The following is a 25,941-nucleotide window of genomic DNA, read 5'->3' as shown; positions in this document are numbered from 1 at the left end:
TCGTCTTGTCTTGAAATTAATGTAGTACATATTTACATGTAAGAGTTATCATATGAAGCGTATTGTATGTTTGGTACACAGCGAAAATAGCCTGCATTTGACTGAAATTACAGAATCAGCAGAAAGCAGACTACCTGGAATGTTTATATGGTTGTCGGTGCATGGGGGACTATAATGTTGGTTCTTAATAAGATTTTCCCAATACATAGGCAAGAATAACCTGGTGTCAACTGTCCACCATGATTCCTGTTCACTCCTACAACAAAGCACTTGGATGCAACAAGCTCGTAATCACGACTTCTAAAGTGGGAATTAGGAAATTTCCGATAGCACGTGAAGGCAGCATTAGTAACGACAGCGAGCGTGAAGGCGGCGAAATGCATAGTGTTGCTCACCTCACTTTTATATTTTAGTGTTTTGGTTTTGTTTCTAATGGCACTTGCGTCTATATGCCGCAAATGTACTGCAAATGCTCTAAAAAACGCTGAAGACGAGCAGAAATGAGGTTTACAGCTCTCTGCTTGCAGTATGTCAGTCATGCTCGTCAGGAAAATGAGTGAAACACACACAAACACACATTTTTTATCAAATCATCCGTCATTAATAGCGGTTCACTTCCGCGATTTAGTACGATTGCGTTCACATCAGCAGCGAACCGTACCGGAGTTCACATGAACCGTACCCCAGACCACCCTTTTAAAGCGGACTCTGGTACGGACCGCGTTCACATCATCCAAACGTACCGAACTCTGACATCAATCGAGCCCGGGTGCGCACCAAAATTGCTAGTGTGAAAGCACCCTAAGTTTCGCGCTTCAGAATTTACAGCGCTTAAAATGGCCGACTCTCTGATCGGACGTAACGAATTAGTAACGAGGACCGCGCTCTCACTCACGCGCTGATGAGTGGCCGATCTGTGAATGGAGCGCGAGCTGTGAGAGTTTATTCAGCGTTAATATCATCGTTACCTGTTGGGTTTTGCGCGTCCGCGGGGCTGTTGCCGTCCACCTCCGCGGGGCTGCACGCACGGGAGTCGCTGCTCTCCTCCGGTAAACTCTCCATCGCGTCCACGAACACTTCACCGCTGCTGTTCTCCATCTCCACGGGACTCTCCATCGTTATAATGATAGGCTGCATCTGTAAATGTAATGTTGCTGTGTGTGTGTAAAATGCGCGAGTAAGACTTTCCGTGAGTGAGTAAAGAACAACTGATAATAACCGGAGAACAGAACTCCACTGTTAGAATCCCTGTCCGACTGTGACGTCACGATTAGAACGTCTCATGTGCTTGGCGAACAATAACAAACGTAGTTAAATATAATGAGTTTATTGCAGGTAAAACATTTCCCCAAATGAATATATAACATTGTATGAAAATACCAAATGAAAAGGTAACGCAGGAAGGACATAAGAGCACAAATTTAGTAGATAATAGGGCTGGGTATTCAATTCGATTCACAAGCTTTTGATTCGATCCGATTTTCGATTCAACTCAATATGGATTATTTTGGATATGTATCAGGTATAATACATGGAACATTTTCTAAGGAAAACTAATGTCGTAAACTATAGGAGTCAGTTGATACTACTAATATTGAAGGTAAAAATTAACTGATTTGTATACAAAGACTTAAATGACACTAAATTATGTTTTTTTTTAAAAATATAATAATAAAGTTATAATATTAACTTTACAATTACATAATCATAATTCTACTCCAATTAGTTTTTTTTTTTTAAATAAAAACATTTAAAGGGTGCCACTTGCCAGATTTATTAAATATTGAAGAACATTGACGATGAATATCCTATGTAATGTGGTGCATATAATTACCAAATTTTTAGGTACATTTTTCTAGCTGACTGACGACTTTATGGACACTGGATATGGTTTTTCTGAGGTAAATGTGACGTTACATGACATTGTTTACAAGCCGTTTTACTGACGTCTTTCTGCGGTTGAAACACTGATTGAGCGATTCTATGTGACATGATACGGATTTCGGTAAGTTGTCCTGTATCTTTTAACACACTTTCAGAAGCTCATTCGTGTTTATTTCGCGCTGTTACTGGTATTAATGCGGAAGAGAAGATCGGTTCATGTTTGCTCCGGTTATCTTGAGCTGAGCGGCAGAGCGATCTCACGCCACAGCGCCTAAACGGTATTTATGTTTTTGAATTTCGTAAAAAAAATAGACTAATCGATTCTTGGGATTTAAGAATCGATATTGTTTTGTAAAAGTGAGAATCGATTAAAATCGAGAAATCGATATTTTTTTACCTAGCCCTAGTAGATAAAGTGGCCGTTTCGTTGGCTGCTTGTAAAAAGTATATATATATATATATATATATATATATATATATATATATATATATATATATATATATATATATATATATATATATATATACACAAATTTATATACTTTTTAAACGCTCTGTAAAAAAAAAAAAATCCTAATTTTATGGAAAATGGATTTTTGCTCTCAAAAATTACAAACTAACAATATCTGTTTATTAACGGTATTATGACATTGGCATTCACATTTTTATACAGTATTTATTCTGTTTTCTTTAATTACATACAAATGTAAAATTACAATATTGATCTGTAATTAAACAGTAATACAACTGTTTTTCTTTTCAATAAATTGTAAAGCAACGTATTGTATTCATGGTTTTACTGTAAATGGAAGTGCATGATGGGAAATGTATGGACAGTCCTGTAATATTATTGTCACACACTGTAGAAGCTCTATTACAGTTACTCACCGTATATAGTACGGAAACTTTCTGTTAAGCAGTTTTTAACCGTAGCATTTGTACAGTCTTTAACCGTTAAATCACGATCATATGCATTTCATTACTTACAGCAGTTTGAAATGATACTTAATGTTTGAGATTAATTAACGGCATGTCCTATGATGTCACACGCTTACCATTTAATATTTTAAAAATACTTCACATATTTATTTATATTGACATAAAAATGTTAATTCTGTTCTATAAATTATGATTTTTATCAATTGGCTGAAATAAGAAACTCAATCCTGTCGAAGAAACTTTAAATTATTAAATTCTGGCCTGGAAATATACATAATTCATAACATTCAATTTAAAAATCACTAATATTCCCAGTTTAAAATTTTACGAATGTTATGAATTATTATGAATTGTTTCCAAGCCTGTTACAAGATATACAGAAAACAATATTTACAATATATTTGTGACTTTTTTTCAGTTTTGTCTTTATTTATTATAGTATTTAAAAAAAAAAACGACATTCTTTACATTTTGTAACATTCCTGGAAACAATTCATAACATTCAATTTGAAAATCATTATCATTCCCAGTTTTACATTTTACAAATATTTATTGTATATGAAAGAAATACAGATATCATTGTTTTATAGAAATTAAGGATGTAAATAAGGATACAATTCTGTAACCTGAATGATTAAATCCTATATTTGAATAAATACATAACTTAAATTGAAATAAAACAAAAATAAAAAACTAATTAAATTCTTTAAATGTTGTAATAGGCCCAGAAACAATTCATAATAATTCATAACATTCAATTTAAAAATCTTTGATATTCATGCAGAGCAAATTAAATATTTAAAGGAAGATCCAAACTGGAAAATATTCATTGTATATGAATGATCAATATAGAAAATATCACTGTATTATAGTAATTTCCATTACTAGTATTATAATATTATGCAACTTAAATTATTTATTTATTAATAAGTTAAGTTTCAGAATTGTATACAATCTTAAAAGACATGAAAATTGCTATAATATAATAATATTTTCTATATTTATCATTAGTACACAATATTTTAAGTGCAAACCTGGGAATATCAGTGCTTTTTAAATTGAATGTTGTGAATTATTGGAAACGTTTCAAGGCCTGTTACAAAATTTACAGCATAAATTTTTACAACATATTTTTTATTTTTTTCAGTTGTCTTTATTTATTATAGTATTTAAAAAAAACAATATTGGGGGTAAAAGTCAAATCACGTGGAACTCGTTTAAGCAAATGTGTGTGTTTTGAAGCGGTGTGTGTGTTCAGCTCTCTGGTGTGAGGTTCTGCAGGGTGAATTTCAGGCGGTCTCGTGCGCTGCTGCAAACCTCCAGCGATTTATTCTGCCTGCACATGGAAGAATAATCAAACACATAAAGAGAAGATTCAGTCATCACATATTAAAGGATTAGTTCACTTTTAAATAAACTTTTGCTGATAATTTCCTCACCCCCATGTCATCCAAGATGTCCATGTCTTTCTTTCTGCAGTCGAAAAGAAATGAAGGTTTTGGATGAAAACATTCCAGGATTGTTCTTCATATAATGGACTTCAATGGGCTCCAAACGGGTCAGGGTCTAAATGACAGTTTCAGTGCAGCTTCAAAGGTCTTTAAACGATACCAGATGATGAATAAGGGTCTGATCTAGCCAAACCATCAGTTTCTGAGAGAAACCCAGCAGTATTTATGCTATTATTTTACCTCTTATCAGACGAACGTGATCATCTCTGAGCTCCGCCATAACTTCCGGAGAGGGAGGTCAAATTAGATCGTGGTCATAGATGTATACGTAGATGCCTCATTAGCGCCTGCACGGATCAGTAGAATGAGGCATCTACGATCTATATATCTATGAACACAAACGAATTTGACCTCACTCTCCGGAAGTTATGGCGGAGCTCAGAGATGATCACGTTCGTCTGATAAGAGGAAAAATAATAGCATAAATACTGCTGGGTTTCTCTCAGAAACTGATGGTTTGGCTAGATAAGACCCTTATTCATCATCGATGAGCGATACGGGCTGCCGATTTTCTTGAGCCGATACTGCTTTTGCTCCCTCAATTTACATCATAAAAATGACACAATGATCAGGATGATAACAATTTAACATTTACAATTTAAAAAAGGAACATTTATTGAACTAAAAAAAAACAATATTTAACAAATAGTAAAAACAGGCGAGGTAGAACAAGAAAAAAAAAAGAGTTCAGTGGTGAAAATAAATTCTGAAAATAAATATTTAAGCATAAATAAAATAATTACTATTCTATTGCACACAGTATTTCACATAATAAAGTGCACACTGACTGTACTATACTTCATTTAAAACTATTTACAACCTACACTCTAAAAAAAAAGGCTCGTAATCATAGGGGAACCTTTTTTAGTGCTATATAGCACCAATTTTGGTGCTTCAGTGGTTCTTCAGCGGTTCTTCAGAGGTGCTATATAGCACCTTAGTCAAAGAACCAGTGAAGAACCTCTGAAAAACCGCTGTAGAACCTCTGAAGAACCACTGAAGAACCACTGAAGCACCAAAATTGGTGCTATATAGCACTAAAAAAGGTTCCCCTATGATTACGAGCCAAGAACCATTTTTGGTGCAATATAGAACCTTTTTTTTTTAGAGTGTAGTCATTTAATGTTTACTCTCTAAAAAATGCTGGGTTAAAAATAACCCAAGTTGGGTTGAATATGGACTAACCCAGCAATTGGGTTGCTTTGACCCAGCGGTTAGGTTAAATGTTTGCTTAAAACAACCCAATCGCTGGGTTAAAACAACCCAATTGACCTATCGGTAAGCCCCTCCCATCGAACGCCTCAGATGATTTGTTTGAGTGAAAAACTATGTAATAAACTTCATAAACCATCAGTAAAGTTTGGCCATCATTCGGACGGGATATACGCCACATTCTGTGTCCAAAAACATCTTGGGATAAGGTTTTCACACTGACAGCTGTGCATTGTAAGATATAGAAACTCTGTTTGTTTGTCCGAGTTAGCAACAGTAGCTAAGGGGGGTGGGGCTTACCGATTACTTAGGCCAATTGCTGGGTTAGTCCATTTTCAACCAAACTTGGGTTATTTTTAACCCAGCATTTTTTAGAGTGTAGGTGCACTTAACTTAATCTCTTGTAGAGCAACACCAGCGGTAATTCAGGAAAAAATCTCCCAATGCTCCACGTGAAACTTCAGTCTTTCCACCTTTTACCATCGTCAATTCTCAATAGATTTTGATTAATATGCGCGAGGGAGGGAGAGCAAGACAGTTTGAAGACGGTGAGAGCTGCCCTGTGGACGCCTGTCTGTAAATAATGCAGGGGAAAAAATATCGGCGAACGCAGCATCCTTATATCGGCCGATGCACGTAAAAATTGCAAATATCGGCCCGATATATCGGCCGGCCGATGCACGTAAAAATTGCAAATATCGGCCGGCCAATGCACATAAAAATTGCATATATCGGCCGACCGATGCACATAAAAATTGCAAATATCGGCCCGATATATCGGCCGGCCGATGCACGTAAAAATTGCATATATCGGCTGGCCGATGCACATAAAAATTGCAAATATCGGCCGGCCGATGCACATAAAAATTGCAAATATCGGCCCGATATATCGGCCGGCCGATGCACGTAAAAATTGCTTATATCGGCCGGCCGATGCACATAAAAATTGCAAATATCGGCCGGCCGATGCACATAAAAATTGCAAATATCGGCCCGATATATCGGCCGGCCGATGCACGTAAAAATTGCATATATCGGCCGGCCGATGCACGTAAAAATTGCAAATATCGGCCCGATATATCGGTCGGCCGATACACGTAAAAATTGCAAATATCGGCCGGCCGATGCACATAAAAATTGCAAATATCGGCCCGATATATCGGCCGGCCGATGCACGTAAAAATTGCATATATCGGCCGGCCGATGCACGTAAAAATTGCAAATATCGGCCCGATATATCGGTCGGCCGATACACGTAAAAATTGCAAATATCGGCCGGCCGATGCACGTAAAAATTGAGTTTGCAATGGGATCATCATATTTGAGAGTCCTTGGTGTTAAAAAGAGAACATGGTTCGGTACAATTGTAAAAGCCCAAACTAGTATAGAAATGCACAAATCGACAAAGCCGACATACAGTAAAATGGTGACAATTTCCAAGAGAAAGGCTATTCATCAAGAAAAAACGATACATGTGTGCGCAAACTAGCTCAGTTTCAGCTTCCAGTCTCAATGCGCTGAATGATTTTACCTTCAGCAGTCCAAGCATCACCAGTAACGACGAGACAAAACTCAAACCCTGGAAAGACGGAGTGAAGAAGGCTTTACTCAGCACCGCATCTGAAACACACAGACACACGAGAATCAGTTTAATCGTCACTCTCAGATCCAGATGTGACGGATGTGCACGTCATCTCACCGATACTCTCCAGCACGGCTGATTTCACCTCAGCGTCGTCTTCCTTATACACGGAGGAGATTTTCAGAAACGCTTCTGCGGTCTTACTCACGTCCAACACGTCCACCTGCGAAACACACGCAAACGCTCAGCACGAGGCCTGAGGTGCCAGATCTGTAGCGTGTTCAGTGTAATGTGTGACCTGCTGCTGGATGAGGGAGCTTCTCCTTTCTCCGAGTCGCAGCAGTTTATCTGGAGACGGAAAACTCAGGAAAGACGAGACGTCTGGAGTACGAGGTGCTGAAGGCGGCGTTGAGAACTACACAAACACCCACAGACACACGGTTATTTCTCTTCTTGTGCTTTCGTCATGTTTACGTTGAATTCTACAGCTTTTAGCAAACCTGATTTAATTCACTCTTTTCTTCCTCTCCTTCTCCCTCCTCCTCCTCCTCTTCTTCTTCTTCCTCCTCCACGTCTTCATCGTCCTCATCCTCAGGTTCTCCCTCGTCATCACTGCGTGTGTGCAAGTGGGGTGGAAGAAAGAAATTACGAAGAGACTTTACACAGGGTTCCCACTCTTTTTCAGCAACCATTTTCCAGTACTTTTCCAGGACATTTTCAATTTTACTACGGCGGGAATAAAAGACAAGGATCATGCCAAATATTGCTTTCTAAGTCTTATCTTTTTTTATTTGCGTTTTCCATACTGTCCCAACTTTTTCTGATTTGGGGTTGTACATATATATTATACATTTTTTGATTTTTCTTCTAAAGCACAGTGTACCTCTGCCATAGCGATCGCTCCTCTCTTGGTGAAGGTGTTGTCGTTGAGGTTGAGCACTCGCAGCTGTGGGTTGTGCTGCATAGCTGTGGCTAAAGCCGTGACTCCTGGGTAATTGATGCCATTCTGGGGCATGTGCACTTCCTCCAGACTGCCAATCAACTGAGAAGATAAAGCATTCGCCAATGAGCCAATCAGATGAGGGAAACCGAACAACATTCGCAATGGACCAAACAACATCGGCTGGCTTACAGGTAGATTTTAAAATAAACGGAAATCAAGAAAATGGTTAATATTGTAGTTGAGGTTTAGTTCTTGTGTCATTCAGCACCTGAAAGGCCTGCGCCAGTGCCGTGGCTCCATCGTTCTCCAGTCTGTTCCGGCCGGCGATGAACACCTTCAGCTGTAAGGGGACGCCGATCGCACTCGACTCCCTATGACACGCCGTCAGAGCCGCCGCCAGGATCTACAGAAGACAGTCACACCACATCACCATTTGTGCATTTGGCAGACGCTTTTATCCAAAGCGACTTACATTGCATTCAAGGTACACATCTTACATTTTGTCAATTCTTGCGTTCCCTGGGAATCGAGCCCATGACCTTGGCGTTGCTAGCGCCATGCTCTACTGTTTGAGCTACAGGAAAGCTAACACCACATCACCATTGGCATAAAGATTGACAATATAACAGAGCGCTACAGTTCAGTTCACATGTTTTTTTTTTTTAGCATTTTCCGATTTATTTGGTTGTATTTCCTTATGTTAAAATGACTATTTAAAAAATTTGTACCATCGATTAACAACCTCATAGCTCACAGTACGTCTGTCTTAAAGGGGTGGTAAACCACGATTTCACTATTCTAACTTTAGCTTGCGTGTAATGTTGCTGCTTGAGCGTAAACAACATCTGCAAAGTTACAACGTTCAAAGTTTAAAGCAAAGGGAGATATTTGCTTTTAAAGAAATCAATTTCTAAGGACTACAGCAATAGGCCAGTAGGCGACTACAGACTTTCCTCCAAGGTTGCTGACATCACCAGCCCCAATATTTACATAAACCCCTCCTCCGAGAATATTAAATAAGGGGGGCGAGGCCATTTTGTATCGCTGTGGGGAAGAGTTGTTGTGGTATAGTTAGTAGGCTGGAGTGGTGTTGCCGCGATGCCGAGGAAACGCTGTTATTTTCATCCGGATTGCAGGTCTGGGGTACTTGCTTTGTTCAGCCTTCCTAGGGACGGGGGTGCGTTGCAGAGCATTTAACATACAGCATGCTATATGCACGTGTGTATGAGACAGAGGGGAACAGGTCGCATTTGCAGCAGATATATGCTGCCCATCATAAATCAAAGCACAAGACAGACAGACGGGTCAGAGGAGAAGACTGGAAAATGTGACATAATGGACAATATTCCATTATAATACAATATGGACAATATAATACACTGCCAGTGTGAATGAACAACGGCTCCCGCTGCACATTTCACGTAGGAAAGCTTCCACAGTCTTCGCGAGTTCAATGCAGGATTCGCACAACGGCTTGTCCTGAAAGCTGGATTTAAAAACAGAAGCTGTTTACGGGCCACAACCTGTAAGTGTGATTTATTTTTCGTCGATGTGTTTTCCTGTAATAGTTCGTATTGTTAATTGTACGTTGTAGCAAGGAAGTTAACAGATGACAACGCTGTTCTGCAAACCAGTCTGTTAAATGCTCATTCATACTTAACGTTATCCGACGAACACCTAACAAACACTAACGTTTAAATCTCAACAGCGAACTTGGCATTAGTGTAAATGATTCTTTGATTAGAGCTTTTATGTATTGTTTATCTACAGGCATGCTAAACATGGTTCTGTGTGTGATTTGGCTACTAGTAAAGCCAATGTTTAGTGTTCGTTTTGGGTTAATAGTTCTTGCGACAGTTATTTGGCTATAATCGTTCTAAAAATACAAAAGTAACAGTGCCATTCAGGAGCGATCACTGTAGATCCGCAGTCTTTACTCTTGAGGACTGAACAGGTTCTGCTCGATCATCTTCACTAAAATGGTCTGGGTCTGATTCGGGCTCAGATTGGTATGGTTTTATTGACGCCATTGTTTCTAATACTCACCAAAGCACAGCCTCCAGGTAAAGGTAAGGGGCGTGACGTTTTCCGACAAACGTGCACTAGGCGGTTAGCGAATCACAACACACTGGGCCAGCTAACCAATCTGAGCCCATTGCGTATTTTTGAGGGACTGGCTTCATACAACCCGGAAAGCATCAGACCGTTTTACAAGGAGGGACAGAGCAGTGTAGAACAAAGGTCAAATATATAAAAAATAATGCAATTTTTTAAAAACGAAGCATGAACACATGTTACAGTGCACCCCACAAACACAATCAAGCCTTCAAAAGAATGTGTTTTACCACCCCTTTAAACAGTTTAAGTTATCGTTAAAAATCAATTCCCCAGACAGCAACATAAAGTCAGCCCAGATCTGGGGGCGTATTACAGAAACTTTCTATCTTAGGTCTTAACTTAAGATATGATTAAGTTAATTTAGGATTTTTCAAAATTTCGTAAAACAGAAGCAAATCTTAACTTGATTTAGGATTCTTATCCTATTTTACAAAATCTCATCTTATCTGTAGTTCTTAAATCTTAACTCGTTCCATAGAGTTCGGTAATCAACTGTCAGGTCTGTTACCAAGCAACCAACAACGCGCAAACTGCTTCTGAGGTAAACCTAAAATCAAAATGGCGTGCTTTTAATTCCAGTGCAGCAGAAATTGAAACTCCGTTGAAAAGTTAAAGCCTGTTTTATAAATCGCCTTTTGCAAAAAAGAAAAGTAGGTGTTAGTCACTTGAAGAATGAACTGGCATAAAGTTGGTTTGACGTTATTAGACGTTCGATATGCACAAATTTAAGGATCGTCTCTAAAGTTACATCCGACATTGTTATACACATTTCTTACGTCAATAGCATTTGAAGGGGACGACTTCCAGTATCAAAACCAACTGTAAAGTGTTCATCTAGGTGTTTGATGCACACATTTTACATATTCCGTTCAAATCCTATTGAAGTTAGAAATGTGTAGGTATACCAATGTCGAATGTAACTTTAGAGTCGGTCCTTAAATTTGCGAATATCAAACCTCCAGCGTCAAACCAACATTATGCCAGTGAAGAACGACCGGTAATGCTCCGTGACGGCTCGTTGGTAATGTTGGTCGCAATTCGTCAACTAACTGATAAAACCTTTGTGGTGGGAGTCTGTGATTATTTACAAGCATTTTATCATCAAATTACAGCACATCCTCAGGGTCCTCCAAAAATCTCTCCACAATCAAACATCGCTGCTCTTCATCTTATATAATCAATAAATGTAACGCTCTCTGGAAAAAGGCTTTTGTACTGTGATTTTTACCGTTGGATTTCAAAAAGTTTTGAAGTTAGGACACCAGTGGGGTTGTCCTAAAGTTAAGACAGCTTTTAGGATTTTTTGTCGAGTTAGGATGCTTCTGTAATACCCGTTTCCTATCCATAGTTAAGATACGATTAAGCACTTAAGAAATGTCATTCTGTAATAGCCTTTGTCTAAATGCAGTCCTAACTGAAATTGCCATGGTTACCAAACAGATAAGATTAGGATAAGGATTCTAAAGTTAAGAGGTTTCTGTAATACACCCCCTGGCCCACATCTGGTACGTGTGGAATCCAACATCTCCCAGATGTGGGCCGAATCTGAGTCCCCTATGGAGAAAATTAATGGAGTTTTTCTTTCAGGAACCCAGCTGTTGTGTTTCATGACATCATCGTAAACCAGTCCTTCCAGAAAAATGCGGCTTTTTTTTGTGATTGTTGCGGGCAAAAATCCTTGATTATGCGGCACGTTTTCTTAAAAAATGCGATGAAAAATGCGGGATATTTATGCAATTTTATGCGATAAAATTGCGGGAACTTGCAAAAACTGCGGTTTGATGAGAAAGAGAAAAAAAGCACTACATCACAGAAAGTGCTGGAATATTTAAGTTCTCATCTTGTTTTATTGAAGACCTTAATAATGGCTCAAATTTACAAAACATTTAGTCAATCAAGTTCTGTAGCTTTACAAAAGGAATATGCTACAACTTCTGAAAAAATTAATAAATAACTTCCTGTTTTACAGATGTCGCTATACAAAACAGACATTTGAGTGCTTTCAATGCACAAAGTGCAATCTCTTAAAGGGTTAGTTCACCTAAAAATGAAAATTCTGTCATTAATGACTTCCCTTTATGTTGTTGGACACAAATTAAGATATTTTAGTTGAATTCCGATGGCTCAGAAAGGCCTCCATTGGCACAATGTACACTCTCAAGACCCATAAAAGGTAGCCTACTAAAGACGTCGTTACAAAGTCCATCTCATTACAGTGGTTCTACAATAACTTTATGAAGCGACGATAATAGTTATTGTGTGCAAAAAAAACTAAATAACGACTTATATAGTGATGACTGATTTCAAAACACAGCATCATGATGCTATGAATCATCGAGTCGATTCATGATTCGGATCGCGTGTCAAACTGCTGAAATACGTGACTTTGGCGATCCAACCCTCTGAATCGACTCATTGATTCATAACGCTTCAAACCGCTGAATCAACTCATTGATTCATAACGCTTCAAACCGCTGAATCGACTCATTGATTCATAACGCTTCAAAGCTGTGTTTTGAAATCAGTCAGCACACAGGGAAACTGCTTTGCTCTTTTGCTGTTATTTTTGTTGGCCAATGGGAGTTTGTGCTTCATCATGGTTTCACCGGTATCTATGGTTTCTCCACGGGGTTTGAAGCTTTTCGATGACGTTCGCGTCGGGTAATCACGTCACTTCAAAACGTTCCCATGGCAATAGGCGGAAATGGCGGCTCTTGTGTGAAGTAAACGAACATTTTTCAACTTTCTGCTAATATATATGACTTTTTTTGCAACGTAAATGCGGGGATTATGAAATCATGATAGCCCCGCATATTTTGCACGCGGAAATAGGCAATTTATGCGGCGAAAGTGCGGCGTATTTGAAAAAATGCGGCCCCCGCATGAATATGCGGACTTTGGCTGATTATGCGTTAAATCACGCGATCGCATAATCGCGTTTTTCTGGAGGGACTGGTAAACCCCGCCCACCTTTCCTCCTCCGATGCCCATCCCACAATTGTTCAGGCGCAGTTCCTGCAGCGAGTGGCAGGCGGCGCTCTTGAGCAGCTTCTCGATGCCTTTCACACCATCGGGTCCAAAGGCGTTATCGCTTAGATCCAGAACCTTAAGGCGAGCTCCAGCCGTGATTAACGCATCGTCCAGAGAAACCTGGAGAAACACAGCTTAGTCGTTAAACGCTGTGTTCTAGACACGACCAGTGTTGGGAGTAACGCAATATTGTAAGGCCAGGGTTCTTGCAGGTTTCAGAAAGTCAAATTTAAGACCTTTTTAAGACATTTTAAGACCATAAAGATTGAAATTTAAGACCTATACGACGCATTACCAAAATTATTTAAATCAAAGAAATAATAAAAAAAGCAATGACATTAGTAACCCTCCACAGCCAACAACGTGCCAAATGCCCAAAACCTTAGGCCCAAAATGAAAATAGGCTAAAACAAACTTGCCCTCAAATAGAATAGATTACAAAACAGCATATTAATAGCCTAATAGAGATTGAACAGGGGATGCACTAGGGAGATAGGATAAACTAGGGATGCACGATTTGGGGAAGATATCTAATTGCGATTATTCTGGTTAAAATGCAATTATTTTTTTTATTTTAATTTTTGTTACAAATTAAAAGTGTATGCATATAACATTTTATATATTAATGTTTATATATTAACGAGACTAATAATAATGATTATATTCAATAAATACAAATATTTAACAAAATTAAAAATATTACTATTAAAATAATATTTTAATTATTAAAAAAATAAAAATAGAGTATTTAAGAATAAATATAACAATATAATAATAATGCTAATAAAATAACATTTATATTTTACAGAAAACTTATTTTACAAAAAAAAACCTGCTGGGTTACCTGTTAATATGCAGACAGCCTACGACTAAAAATCATTAGAAAGGTCTAAAGATTTATTGTAAAAAATAAAATAAAAAAATAAAGAAATTCTGTGCTTTTTATCTGTGATATAAATTTCTTAAAGTCTATGTATTTAATATGAAATATGAGCCTCTTATGCATCCACTGTGGGGGAAAAACTGTACATTGGAGAAAAACATATGGGTTGTCATATACATTTATTTAGAGAGAAGTATTATTTTTCATATTTGTTACCCAAACTTTCATTCATACTGAAGCCAGAGGGCGCCCACGAGCAGAAACTCCACATTTCCCTCAGAGAAGTAATCCTTAGCCCTAATGTGAAGCTAGCGATGTAGGATAAACTGAAGATAGAAACGCTTTGACTGATGAAACGAAGACAATAAATACGACTGCATCAAGCTATGGTGTATTTGAGTTCTTCAAGCCTTCACTATTGTCATAATAATAAGGTATGCAGTGCTGATTGAGTGCAGACTTTATCACTGTTTAGAATAATATAAAACAATGCATGTCTGCCTCATTCTGTCCAGAAAAATACAACGTTATTAAATGTAGAAGTATTTTGCGGGCAGGTAATTGCATTTATCACGGGATTTGTAGTTTTATCACCGAGTACGTGTACCAACACCCCCAGAAAGAACTACAACACACCGAACGAACGCTCTGAGGGCGGCGCAGCAAAGACTCTAGAGCTCCGCTTTGAGCTCCGCTTTCGCGATTCGATACTTTTTTGCTACAGTGTAACGTTAATAACTTTCTGCAGCCAGCATTTCTGAAAATGAACGAGGAGAACACTTTTTTTAAGACCTAACTAAGTTAAATTTAAGACCTCGGGTGAAAATCTGTCCGTTTTTAAGACGTTTTAAGGCCTTAAATTTAAAAAATTTAATTTTAGACATTTTAAGACTTTTTAAGACCCCGCGGGAACCCTGTGCAGAAGCTGCACCGATCCGTCTGTCAATCTCCCGTTCCATCCTTCCCTCACTCGTGAACAAGACCCCAAGATACCTGAACTCCTCCACTTGAGGCAGGAACTTTCCACCCACCTGAAGCGGGCAATCTACCCTTTTCCGACTGAGAACCATGGCCTCGGACTTGGAGGTGCTGATTCCCATCCCAGCCGCTTCACACTCGGCTGCAAACAGTCCCAGTGCACGCTGAAGGTCCTGGCTAAGCAGGGGGCCGCCGACCCCATACTCCCAGAGCACCCTCCACAGGATGCCACGGGGAACACAGTCGAATGCCTTCTCCAAATCCACAAAACACATGTAGACTGGTTGGGCAAACTCCCATGAACCCCCCAGCACCCTGGAAAGGGTATAGAGCTGGTCCAGTGTTCCACGACCGGGACGAAAACCACACTGTTCCTCCTGAATCCGAGGTTCCACTATCGGCCGAATTCTCCTCTCCAGTACCCTGGCATAGACTTTCCCGGGGAGGCTGAGAAGTGTGATCCCCCTATAGTTGGAACACACTCTCCGGTCCCCCTTCTTGAAAAGAGGGACCACCACCCTGGTCTGCCAGTCCAGAGGTACTGTCCCCGACCGCCATGCGATGTTGCAGAGGCGTGTCAGCCAAGACAGCCCCACAACATCCAGAGACTTGAGATACTCAGGGCGGATCTCATCCACCCCCGGTGCCTTGCCACCCAGGAGCTTTTTAACCACCTCGATGACTTCAGCCCGGGTGATGGACGAGTCCACCTCTGAGTCCCCAGCCACTGCTTCCTCAACGGAAGACATGTCGGTGGGATTGAGGAGATCCTCGAAGTATTCCTTCCACCGCCCGACGATATCCCCAGTTGAGGTCAACAGGTGCCCGTCTCCACTGTAAACAGTGTTGGTAGGGCACTGCTTCCCCCTCCTGAGGCGCCGGACGGTTTGCCAGAATCTCTTCGAGGCCGACCGATAGTCTTTCTCCATGGCCTCACCAAACTCCTCCCAGGCCCGATTTTTTTGCCCCCACGACTACCCGGGCTGCAGTCCGCTTGGCCTGCCGGTACCGGTCAGCTGCCTCCGGAGTCCCACAAGCCATCCAGGCCCGATAGGACTCCTTCTTCAGCTTGACGGCATCCCTTACTTCCGGTGTCCACCACCGGGTTCGGGGATTGCCGCCTCGACAGGCACCGGAGACCTTACGGCCACAGCTCTGAGCGGCCGCAGCAACAATGAAGGTGGAGAACATGGTCCACTCGGACTCAATATCTCCAGACTCCCTCGGGATCTGGTCGAAGCTCCGCCGGAGTTGGGAGTTGAAGATCTCTCTGACAGGGGGCTCGGCCAAACGTTCCCAACAGACCCTCACAATACGTTTGGGTCTGCCGGGTCTGTCCAGCTTCCTCCCCCGCCATCGGATCCAACTCACCACCAGGTGGTGATCAGTTGACAGCTCCGCCCCTCTCTTCACCCGAGTGTCCAAGACATATGGCCGAAGGTCTGATGACACGACCACAAAGTCGATCATCGACCTCCGGCCTAGGGTGTCCTGGTGCCACGTACACTGATGGACACCCTTATGCTTGAACATGGTGTTCGTTATGGACAAACCATGGCTAGCACAGAAATCCAATAACAGAACACCGCTCGGGTTCAGATCAGGGGGGCCGTTCCTCCCAATCACGCCCCTCCAGGTGTCACTGTCACTGCCCACGTGGGCGTTGAAGTCCCCCAGTAGAACGACTGCGTCTCCAGTCGGAGCACTTTCCAGCACCCCTCCCAGAGACTCCAAGAGGGCCGGGTACTCCGCACTGCCATTTGGGCCGTAGGCACACACGACAGTGAGAGACCTATCCCCGACTCGAAAGCGCAGGGAAGCAACCCTCTCGTTCACCGGGGTGAACTCCAACACATGGAGGCTGAGCTGGGGGGCTATAAGCAAACCCACTCCAGCCCTCCGCCTCTCACCATGGGCAACTCCAGAGTGTTAGAGAGTCCAGCCTCTCTCAAGAAGTGTGGTTCCAGAGCCCAAGCTGTGCGTGGAGGTGAGCCCGACTATCTCGAGTCGGTACCTCTCGACCTCCCACACAAGCTCAGGGTCCTTCCCCGCCAACGAGGTGACATTCCACGTCCCTAAAGCCAGATGCCGTGTCCAGAGATCAGGGCGTCGGGGGCCCAATGGTGACATTGTCCCGACCCCTGACTTAGAGGTACAAAAATTTACCCTTAAGGGTCCCAACCCCAGTGACGGCCACTTGAACCTTAAAAGGTACAATTTTGTACCCCTTTTTTTGTTTGTTTTTTGAGTGTGCTCTCTATACGCACAGCTTCTGCGCTGCCTCCACACTGCTTCCGCATGTGGTGTGATACCGATCAGCTAAACTTCATTGCGGTCAAATCAGCATGATCAAAACTATTTTTCCTTCAAATAAGAAGACAAGAGAGTGAACAACTCACATCAAGAAAGGAATTTTATTTCACTATTTAAGATAGTATTGTTGGAGGTGATGGTCATCTGAAGTCCTCCAGGTGTATCATCTGAAGTCCTCCAGGTGATGGTCATCTCTTCACAGGTGATGGTCGTCTGCAGTCTTTATGAAGTCTTCATGGAGGCTGAATCCAGACAGGAGCTGACGGACTCTCTAGTTACCTCGGGATGGGCGTCCCAACATAAAACAGAAATGGAAAAAAATTAGCGTACCTGCTGTTCAAAGCATTAAACAAAGACAATCATCGAAAAGTAAAAGTAAGAAAGAAAGAATTTTGACCGATTAATACTATCAGTTAAACGGTTTTTGCTGCATGGTTAAAGAAAAAATATGCTGTATTAACTCACACCTGCAAACACACGTGTCTACACAGACGCATTTCGCAAAATGAAGCAATGGAAAAAAAGTAGTTTTTAAAGTTTTTCCTACTCCTTGGGACCATTTCAACTTGCAAAATATGCTACGCGGTTTTCAAATACAGCATTAGTACAAGCTCTAGACTGGTGGAAAGCAAATGAAAGGCGCTTCCCGAGGGGTTATCTCTGTATTCCCGGGGCATCAGTGCCTTCTGAAGCCTTCTTCAAGGCTTTTCATAGTATGGTTTTGGTGAAGTTTACTAAAGTATACTAAATACTAAAATAAGGCATGTTCTTCTTGTCGCTGTTTCCTGATGGTTTATAGAACAATTACTCCGAGTCGCCCCAAACAGACTGTGGAGCCAGACGAAAGTATAAACAAGGCTTGAGAGGATGTTAAAAAAATAATTGAGGTCGGCCTGCTATTTTTATTTGACGAAAAAAAACCTATTCCGGTTCTTCAAAGCTTCAAACGGATTCAGTGTGCTTTCTTTTGTCATCTTAATTCGTTAATTATTTAAGTGAAAAATATTTAGTGTAGGGCCTATTTATTTTTTTCTTTTATTTATATATTATTCGGTTTTTCTCTGTTGTCAGAAACGCTGACGTGTACATGTGATAATGTGTGAATCCAGGTTCTGTTCTGTGTGCTGCTGTTTGCACGGTAAAATAAACCCGTGAAAATAACCGGGTCTTTTTAACGGGTCACAGACACTCGTCATTTGTATATTTATTTAATGCCAATTCAATATTATAATCTTATCAGTTAACGGTTAATAATCGGATAATGACCGGCGGTTGCCGAAATGAACATCCCTCGCACTGATATAACTGGAGTACAAGGTTATGAGATAGTGACCATATTTTGATGAAAACCAGGATACTCAGCTGAGATACTCGAAGTTTACTCAAAGATGCCTTATTCATTTCAATACATTTAAAGTATGCCCCCTCTGAATGGATAGAAAATTGTTATATTAGGGCCAGGACAGGAGGTTTGGTCAGCCTATTATGAGAAGCATCATGTGAATGCTTGGCTAAAGAGATGTGTCAAAGATTGCTACAAAGCTCAACCTGTGACTTCAAAGAGCGAGGCCTTGATGTAAATGAGACCTGCCTTACCCTTACAGCCTGAACGGATGCACTCACTACCAGGACCAGTATTTTATCAGCAAAGCAAAATCAAATTAGTCGTCACCCGTCTACATGATAGAACTGGTGTTCTATGATCACACTTTCTCTAGCGGCTGCGTTTGGACTCGCTGTACCTCGTTTATTGAGGACGCAGGACAAACACCTAGTAATGCATTACAGCGATCCAGCCTAGAGGTCATGAACATGCAACACGGTTTTTGAAAGACAAGTTTCTGTCTAATATATCAGTGTGAAAGCGCTTCAGTCTTTTCAACCACACAGTGGTTTGGGTATAAACACTGATGTGTGTGTTAGCAATCAAAAGAGTTCACATCAAATAAAGATTGTATCAATCACATCGTTACACCAGTACGTGGCGACATGTACTATAAAAAATGAATCATTCATTCAAGAGATTCCTTTAAAAACACTGATTCGTAATGAGAGTTAGTTAATTAAGTTAAACTTAAGCATTTTGAACCATTTCAGAACCTACTAATAATATATTATTGAGTACTGCATGTTGACATATAACCTGTTACTAGAGTATTCTTCATTCTGAACGATTTAGTTCATGTTCTCTTTACTTCAAATAAAAATAAATGATTGTGCGTAAAGTAAAAATAAAATAAAAATACATGGATGATAAATATTTATTTAAAATGGCCGGATGGCAGTGTTTTATGTTCTTTTCCTCTCCCCCCTCTCACGGTCTCTGTTGCTCCTCATGCTTCCGTCTCCTGTTCTCTCTCCTCGTCTGTCCTAACCCCCGAGCGCTGCTGACGTCGTGACTGGGGGTGTAGAGCACAATCCCGTGAGTAACTCCTGTCCAGCGAGGAGGTGGGGGTGCTGTGGGAATTCCCCATTACACCGCTCACCCCCCACCCCCTAACGCCACATATACCGAGGAGAACCGACTACCAACCCCAAACCCGCCCCCAGGAACACGAATTATACAGCGACGGAAACCCTCCCAACCACCCCCACCCCCAACTTATACAGAGGAGAACCTCCTATCAACCCCAGCCGCCCCAAACCCAACACGAATTATACAGCGACGGAACCCCCCCAACCCCAAACCCGCCCCCAGGAACACAACGTATACAGCGACGGACCCCCCCCAACCCCAAACCCGCCCCCAGGAACACAACGTATACAGCGACGGACCCCCCCCCCCCCCCCCCCCCCCCCCCCCGCGCGAACGTGACTAACTCCGACAACACCCGTCGCCCCCCCCGACAGTAACACGACGTATACAGCGACGGACCCCCCCCCAAACGAACGTGACTAACTCCGACAACACCCCCAACCCCGTCGCAGGTCAGGGGTACTCCCGAGACTGCACCCTACACCCCCAGTCACGGCATCTGCAGCACCTGTGGGTCAGAACAGACCAGGTGAGAGAAAGGAGACGGAAGCATGAGGAGCGACAGAGAAGAGAGAGGGAAGAGAGGAGAAGAAAAGAGAGGCACTGCCATCCGGTCCCCGTTGGCGCTTTTACAATGGTGTCCTTATAAAGACATGTAAAGCGCTATTTGTGGCTTGGCTTGGGTAACTTTGCTCCTCCATCTATGTTGGCTGAAACATGAAAAGCTGTCTTGCACATCTTGATGCTCAATCCTCACCGTGTAACTTTAAGCTGTGGATGGCGTTGGGATCGTGCCATCGGCTCGGCTGCAGGGGTGGACCGTTGGTGAGAGCTGGTGATCCTACAGCCACTGATGGAGCAGCCGCCCAACAGGGGAACATCTCCTTTTCTTTCTTTTACTTCTTTCTTACTCTTTTCTCTGACTTCTAAACCAAGGGTCATCGTTAATGCTCTCCAAGCTATCAAGCAGCCACATCCCTCGATCTGTACTCAGCCGCTCAAGAAGACTAAGGCATTCTGTGAAAGTTATCAGAAGAGAGTGGATTAGACATGTTTGTCCTCACCTGAGATCTGTAGATCATGTAAGTTTATTAGGGCTGCACGACTAATCGTATTATAATCGCGAAATCTGCTTCTCTCGATTGATTACAAATAATTGTCACGGTATTGGCCCGCTCGTTATTTATCCTTAAAACATGTTTTTTCTTTGGGATTTGCGTTATCTTGCATTGGTAACGAGCCTCCACAAGCAGTCATGCGAAGAGCTTAAATCCCCCAAATAGAGCTTCTCCCTTAAAAGGATATTCTTTCTTCCCGGTGTTTTACTTAATCTGTGCAGTCTGGCAACTGTGTGCACGCGCTCCCTCTAAATGCAGAAGAAGTGCTGATGATCTGAAAACAAACGTGCCAAATTCTGCTTCAATAGCCGCGTTTCCATTACCCTTCAAATTGCGCAAATTGAAATACGCCCGATGGAAACGCGTCAATTTCGCAAAAACGTTTTTTACACTCGCATAAGGTGGTTTTTCTTACTCAAAGACCGCGGAAACAGACCAGTTACGCACGTCAATCCATTCCAGGCGACCTTGGTTTGCTTCTTATTTATTAAATACACAGGCAATTAGTTGATGAAACATTGATCAAAATTAAAATAGAATTTATACAAAACGAAATTCACTTTAAAGAAAGACTTTCTAGAAAACAAAACTTAATGAAGTGGTCAAAATCATGTCTGACCACACTCCATGTCTCCAGCGCATCTTATGATGTAGCATATCTTACTCATGCTGCTCACTTTTCATAATCAACATATGATAATATTATAGGCTAATATTTAAACATAGCCTAACTATGAAACTAAATAGGCTATGGTTTCTTTAACCCATTGCCGACGAAGGTCTCGGCGCATTCTGATGGATTTCTTTCCTTTATGACATCGGACAATACTCCGTCATTTTTAGCCATACAGAAGTGCAAGATTTATTTGTGTACACTCACAATAACAACAAAGGCCGTGGATTATTTTGCATGCACTCCAAACGCTGTCTTCATTTCAAAAAAATGTTTTTGTTTATTAAACGCAAAGAATTCAGTTCATATTTCCAACAATTTGCAGGGCAATCTGAATCTGTGGTTGGTCTCATTTGTTGCTTTAAAAATCTAATGTGAATACAGATTACAAAGTGTTCTGTATTGATTTACCATCTAACGAAGCTATCATAGTTGGTTAAATGAAGTCGGTGTGCCACCTACAGGCCTTTTGGGTGAAGTGTAGGTTGGTAAAGAACATGCAAAATGGCCATAACTACATCACCCTTTTTGAAAGAATCATCGTGATTATCAGTTTATCCATTATCGTGCAGCCCTAAAGGTAATGTTACAATGCATTGGTTGCTGTTTTTATGACATGAACATTTCATTTCATTACTGCATTCAATAACAATAATGATAATGATCTCACCTTTTGACAGGTGATCCTTTATCCCAAAATGGTTCCACACGAGTGCCGACATCACTGAGTACAAGGTCACTGCGCGTTGCATTTTAGCATCCTCGCTTAACAACTCCTCTAAACTTGCTTCAGCTCTACCTGCAAGCAATACATTTCCAGTGTTGAGTAAAACATTGGTTTTTATAACTTTATAACTTTTTTATGATGATTAATGGTGTTCAAAAAGCCAACTCACTCTTCACGATGAGCTTTGCACGACTGAAGTTCATGATTTTCAGCTGGATGGTGTTGGGGTTGATCAATATATCCTCCACATTGATCGGGAAATAAACAGCCCGATCCCAGCAGTACTTGAGAGCGGTCATGAGTTGCAACATTATCTTTCTAATGTTTTTTTCAGTCTTGTGGTTGCCGTCCATGCTGATGAACTCCCCCAATGTTAAGCAGGGGTGTAGATGCTCCATAACTAAAACATCATTCTCGCCCACCGTAAAGGAGCTGTGCAATCGAATGATCTGCTCGCAGGTTAGCTGCCTTTGTAGTGCAAACACTGCTGCCACCTCATCACTAGATGGTTTGGTAAACTTAACATTTGCGTGACCCTAAAGAGAAAAGATGAACAAAAGGTTAGCTCATTTCAAATCTCCCAATGAAAGAGTGAGGGAAATTAAAGATGAAAGCAATTCACAACATCTCAAGCTAAATTTAACAAACCAATTCTTAATAGAGAATTTCATGAAGAATAAAGTCAACTTACCGATGTCAACGTTTCTCCACGCTGGCTCCGGTCAATACATCTGATGGTCACCTAAAAAATAAAGCACATTTTTGCAAACGTGAGTAAACTGAGGTCTTGACATCTTGTAAACTCTGATGTTTATGGCAGGACTCAAAGGTCACAGAAGGAAACCAGAGGAAGAGCGTTTGGTCATGGAGAAAGAGCAACATACTTTTTGGCCGGTCATCTTTATTCTTCCTTCATGCGCTCCAGGGAAATACGCCAGTTCTTCTCCCACTTCATAAACAAGCTCAAAGTCTTCCAAGCTCATACGAAAGTCATCCCCAGTGATGGAGCCGTCTGAAACACACACACACAGCAACAACATGTGAATACACAGACTAAACACACCTGATCAGGTGAGGCCAGTATAACACCAGACACAACAGATTGAAATGGCCATCCAGTGGATGTGTCGATACTGTGTGCTTTTATTGTTAGCTTGACAAAGAAAGAAAGAAGACTTTGTCCAAAATTATATGTATTTTTAAAAATATGACCAAAGAACATAGAAGTGTCCATAGTCTAGGAATCACCTGTAAATAGTGCAATAGTGTTAGTGCAGATATTATGTGATATAAACGTCACTGGTTGAACGCTGGAGATTTCGTTATATTTAAACGAGACGATCTTACGCATGTGCGTTTATCAGTGCTAAAAGAAAAGAAAAGTCTAAATGAAATGGTTTGATTGACACCTGTCGATCTCTTAAAGGGGTGGTAAAACGCATTCTTTTGAAGGCTTGATTGTGTAATGTGTGTTCATGCTTAGTTTTTAAAAAATTGCATTATTTTTTATATATTTGACCTTTATTCTACACTGCTCTGTCCCTCCTTGTAAAAACGGTCTGATGGTTTCCGGGTTGTATGAAGCCAGTCCCTCAAAAATACGCAATGGGCTCAGATTGGTTAGCTGGCCCAGTGTGTTGTGATTCGCTAAACGCCTAGTGCACGTTTGTCGGAAATAGGGATGGGCATTCGATTCAATTTTCTTAGTCGATCGTCGGGAGATTTAACGATCGACTATCGATTAATCATTAACATTTTTATAATAAAATTAATTATTTAACTTTTATAATTCAAAAATGCAATGAATACAAAATACAGCGTGTTTTTCTTCGATGAGACCTTTATTACAAGATCAACTTGTGGCAGACAGTTCAGTTAGGCAAACCCAACATCTATGCGCGTCGGCGTTCTTAAACAGAGACCTAAACAGATATTTGTTCAAAAATAATAATAGCCTAATAAAAAAGTAATAATAAACAGTAAACTCTCTACTTTTATTTGTGTACACTCACAATAACGGCAAAGGCCTCTGCTCGTTGTGAATCACAGCTCCGAGTCCGTGCTAACGAAAATTGATGCTAGGTTGAGACTGGATGCTCCTCCCCAAACGGACAAGGCGTTTATACTCGACGCGCTCGCCGTTGTGCTTTTTCTTTGAAACGACAGAGGGCGACTCGGAGTAATTGTTTTATAAACCATCAGGAAACAGCGTCAAGAAGAAGTGGGCTAATATACACAGGTGATGATATTTATTTTAGTACACTTCACCAAAAACCTCACTACAAAAGAATCATGTAAAACAGATCAAAATAAACCTTGATATTACTTGTGACATGAGAACAAAATATATGCACACATAACTAAATTAATGATCTCATAAATATTTCCTAATGTTTCCTAGTGTGTGTGTGTGTGTGTGTGTGTACAGTAGCAAAAAGAATACAGTGGTAATAACTGGAGACTTACGGACTGTCGAATACTCACTCTTTAGGCAGGGACTGCTAGGCAAACTCATCAAAGGTTGATAGCTCACTGGCTCGAATGGCTTCGGTAACACTTTAGATGCGAAGGTTCGGAAGCCACGTCTTATAGCCTTCCAAACACCGCCATTCCTCCGCCTGTCTCTTTCTGCAAGCAAAAGAACATTGGTTAGAAACATTAGCACAGAAGGCACGATATATCGGTATAAGGTGTCGCGACTGTGTGGAGTGTGTGCAGAGCTCGGCTTCCACTGCTCACCAGTGTTCATTTCGTTGAGGAATAATGTCATCATTTTCGTCAACAACCGTTTTTCACTGACGAAAACGAGACGATAACTAAATAAAAACTAGTGTTGGATGACTAAAACTATGACAAAACAATTTAGGAGACTAAAACTAAATGGCATTTTAGTCAAAAGACTACGACTAAAACTAAATCAAAATTTGCTGTCAAAATTAACACTGGTGCTTACGCTCACTAGACAACGGAAACAGTCAAATTCATCAGCAGAAGCCAGCTTCAAGAGGAGTTTGTAGGCCGCACTCCCTCTAACAGTCTCCCCGCCTCCGTCTAACGTACATACAATTTTCTGAACAGTTATACGGTTTTCAAGGTCTAGACACGTCATTACTGCCATGTGGAATGATTCTGATTCGTTCTAACAACATGCAATGTAAGCAACTTTCAAATTCAAAAACAGTCAATTTTATTACTTTTGCATCACAAAAAACAAGTGAGCGCTGCGTTTCTAATACAGCATCTATGGGAAAAATGAACATCTTTCTCTCTTTTCACGGCTGTTATCAATCTCACGCTCTCTTTTCCCTCTTATGAAAGTTGTGAAATCACTATTGCGGCGTTTTTGAGCAAATGGGGACACACAAAAATATATTTAATGTAGGCTAAACGTACCTATTCAGCTCACCAAAATCTACATTGAGACATTTTAGTGCACAGAGTACAAGAATTTATGTTAAAATAAAAGATTAATCTCTCACACAATGATATTTAATGTTATTTTAAATGACAACAGCATTTAGATTAAGATTTACATCATTAAATGCAAAAAGTCT

At 40.9% G+C, this 25,941-nt stretch overlaps 1 protein-coding gene across 1 annotated transcript; it reads right to left on the bottom strand.

The window, feature by feature from the left end:
• Positions 1-4,077: 4,077 nt before the first annotated feature.
• On the bottom strand, positions 4,078-20,811 carry LOC307123239 (ran GTPase-activating protein 1-like; the record flags this gene model as incomplete). Its single annotated transcript, XM_079811700.1, has 10 exons — positions 4,078-4,155; positions 7,078-7,166; positions 7,246-7,351; positions 7,427-7,543; positions 7,629-7,784; positions 8,012-8,170; positions 8,340-8,474; positions 13,160-13,339; positions 19,136-19,190; positions 20,627-20,811. 10 exons carry the CDS (start codon positions 20,809-20,811, stop codon positions 4,078-4,080), a joined length of 1,260 nt encoding a protein of 419 aa, XP_079667826.1.
• Between the last annotated feature and the right edge of the window lie 5,130 nt (positions 20,812-25,941).

The sequence above is a fragment of the Gobio gobio genome, assembly GCF_949357685.1.
Source record: "Gobio gobio genome assembly, chromosome: 1".
NCBI lineage: Eukaryota > Metazoa > Chordata > Actinopteri > Cypriniformes > Gobionidae > Gobio > Gobio gobio.
The sequence above is the reverse complement of the archived record's forward strand: the minus strand, read 5'-3'. Positions and strand labels throughout refer to the sequence as shown.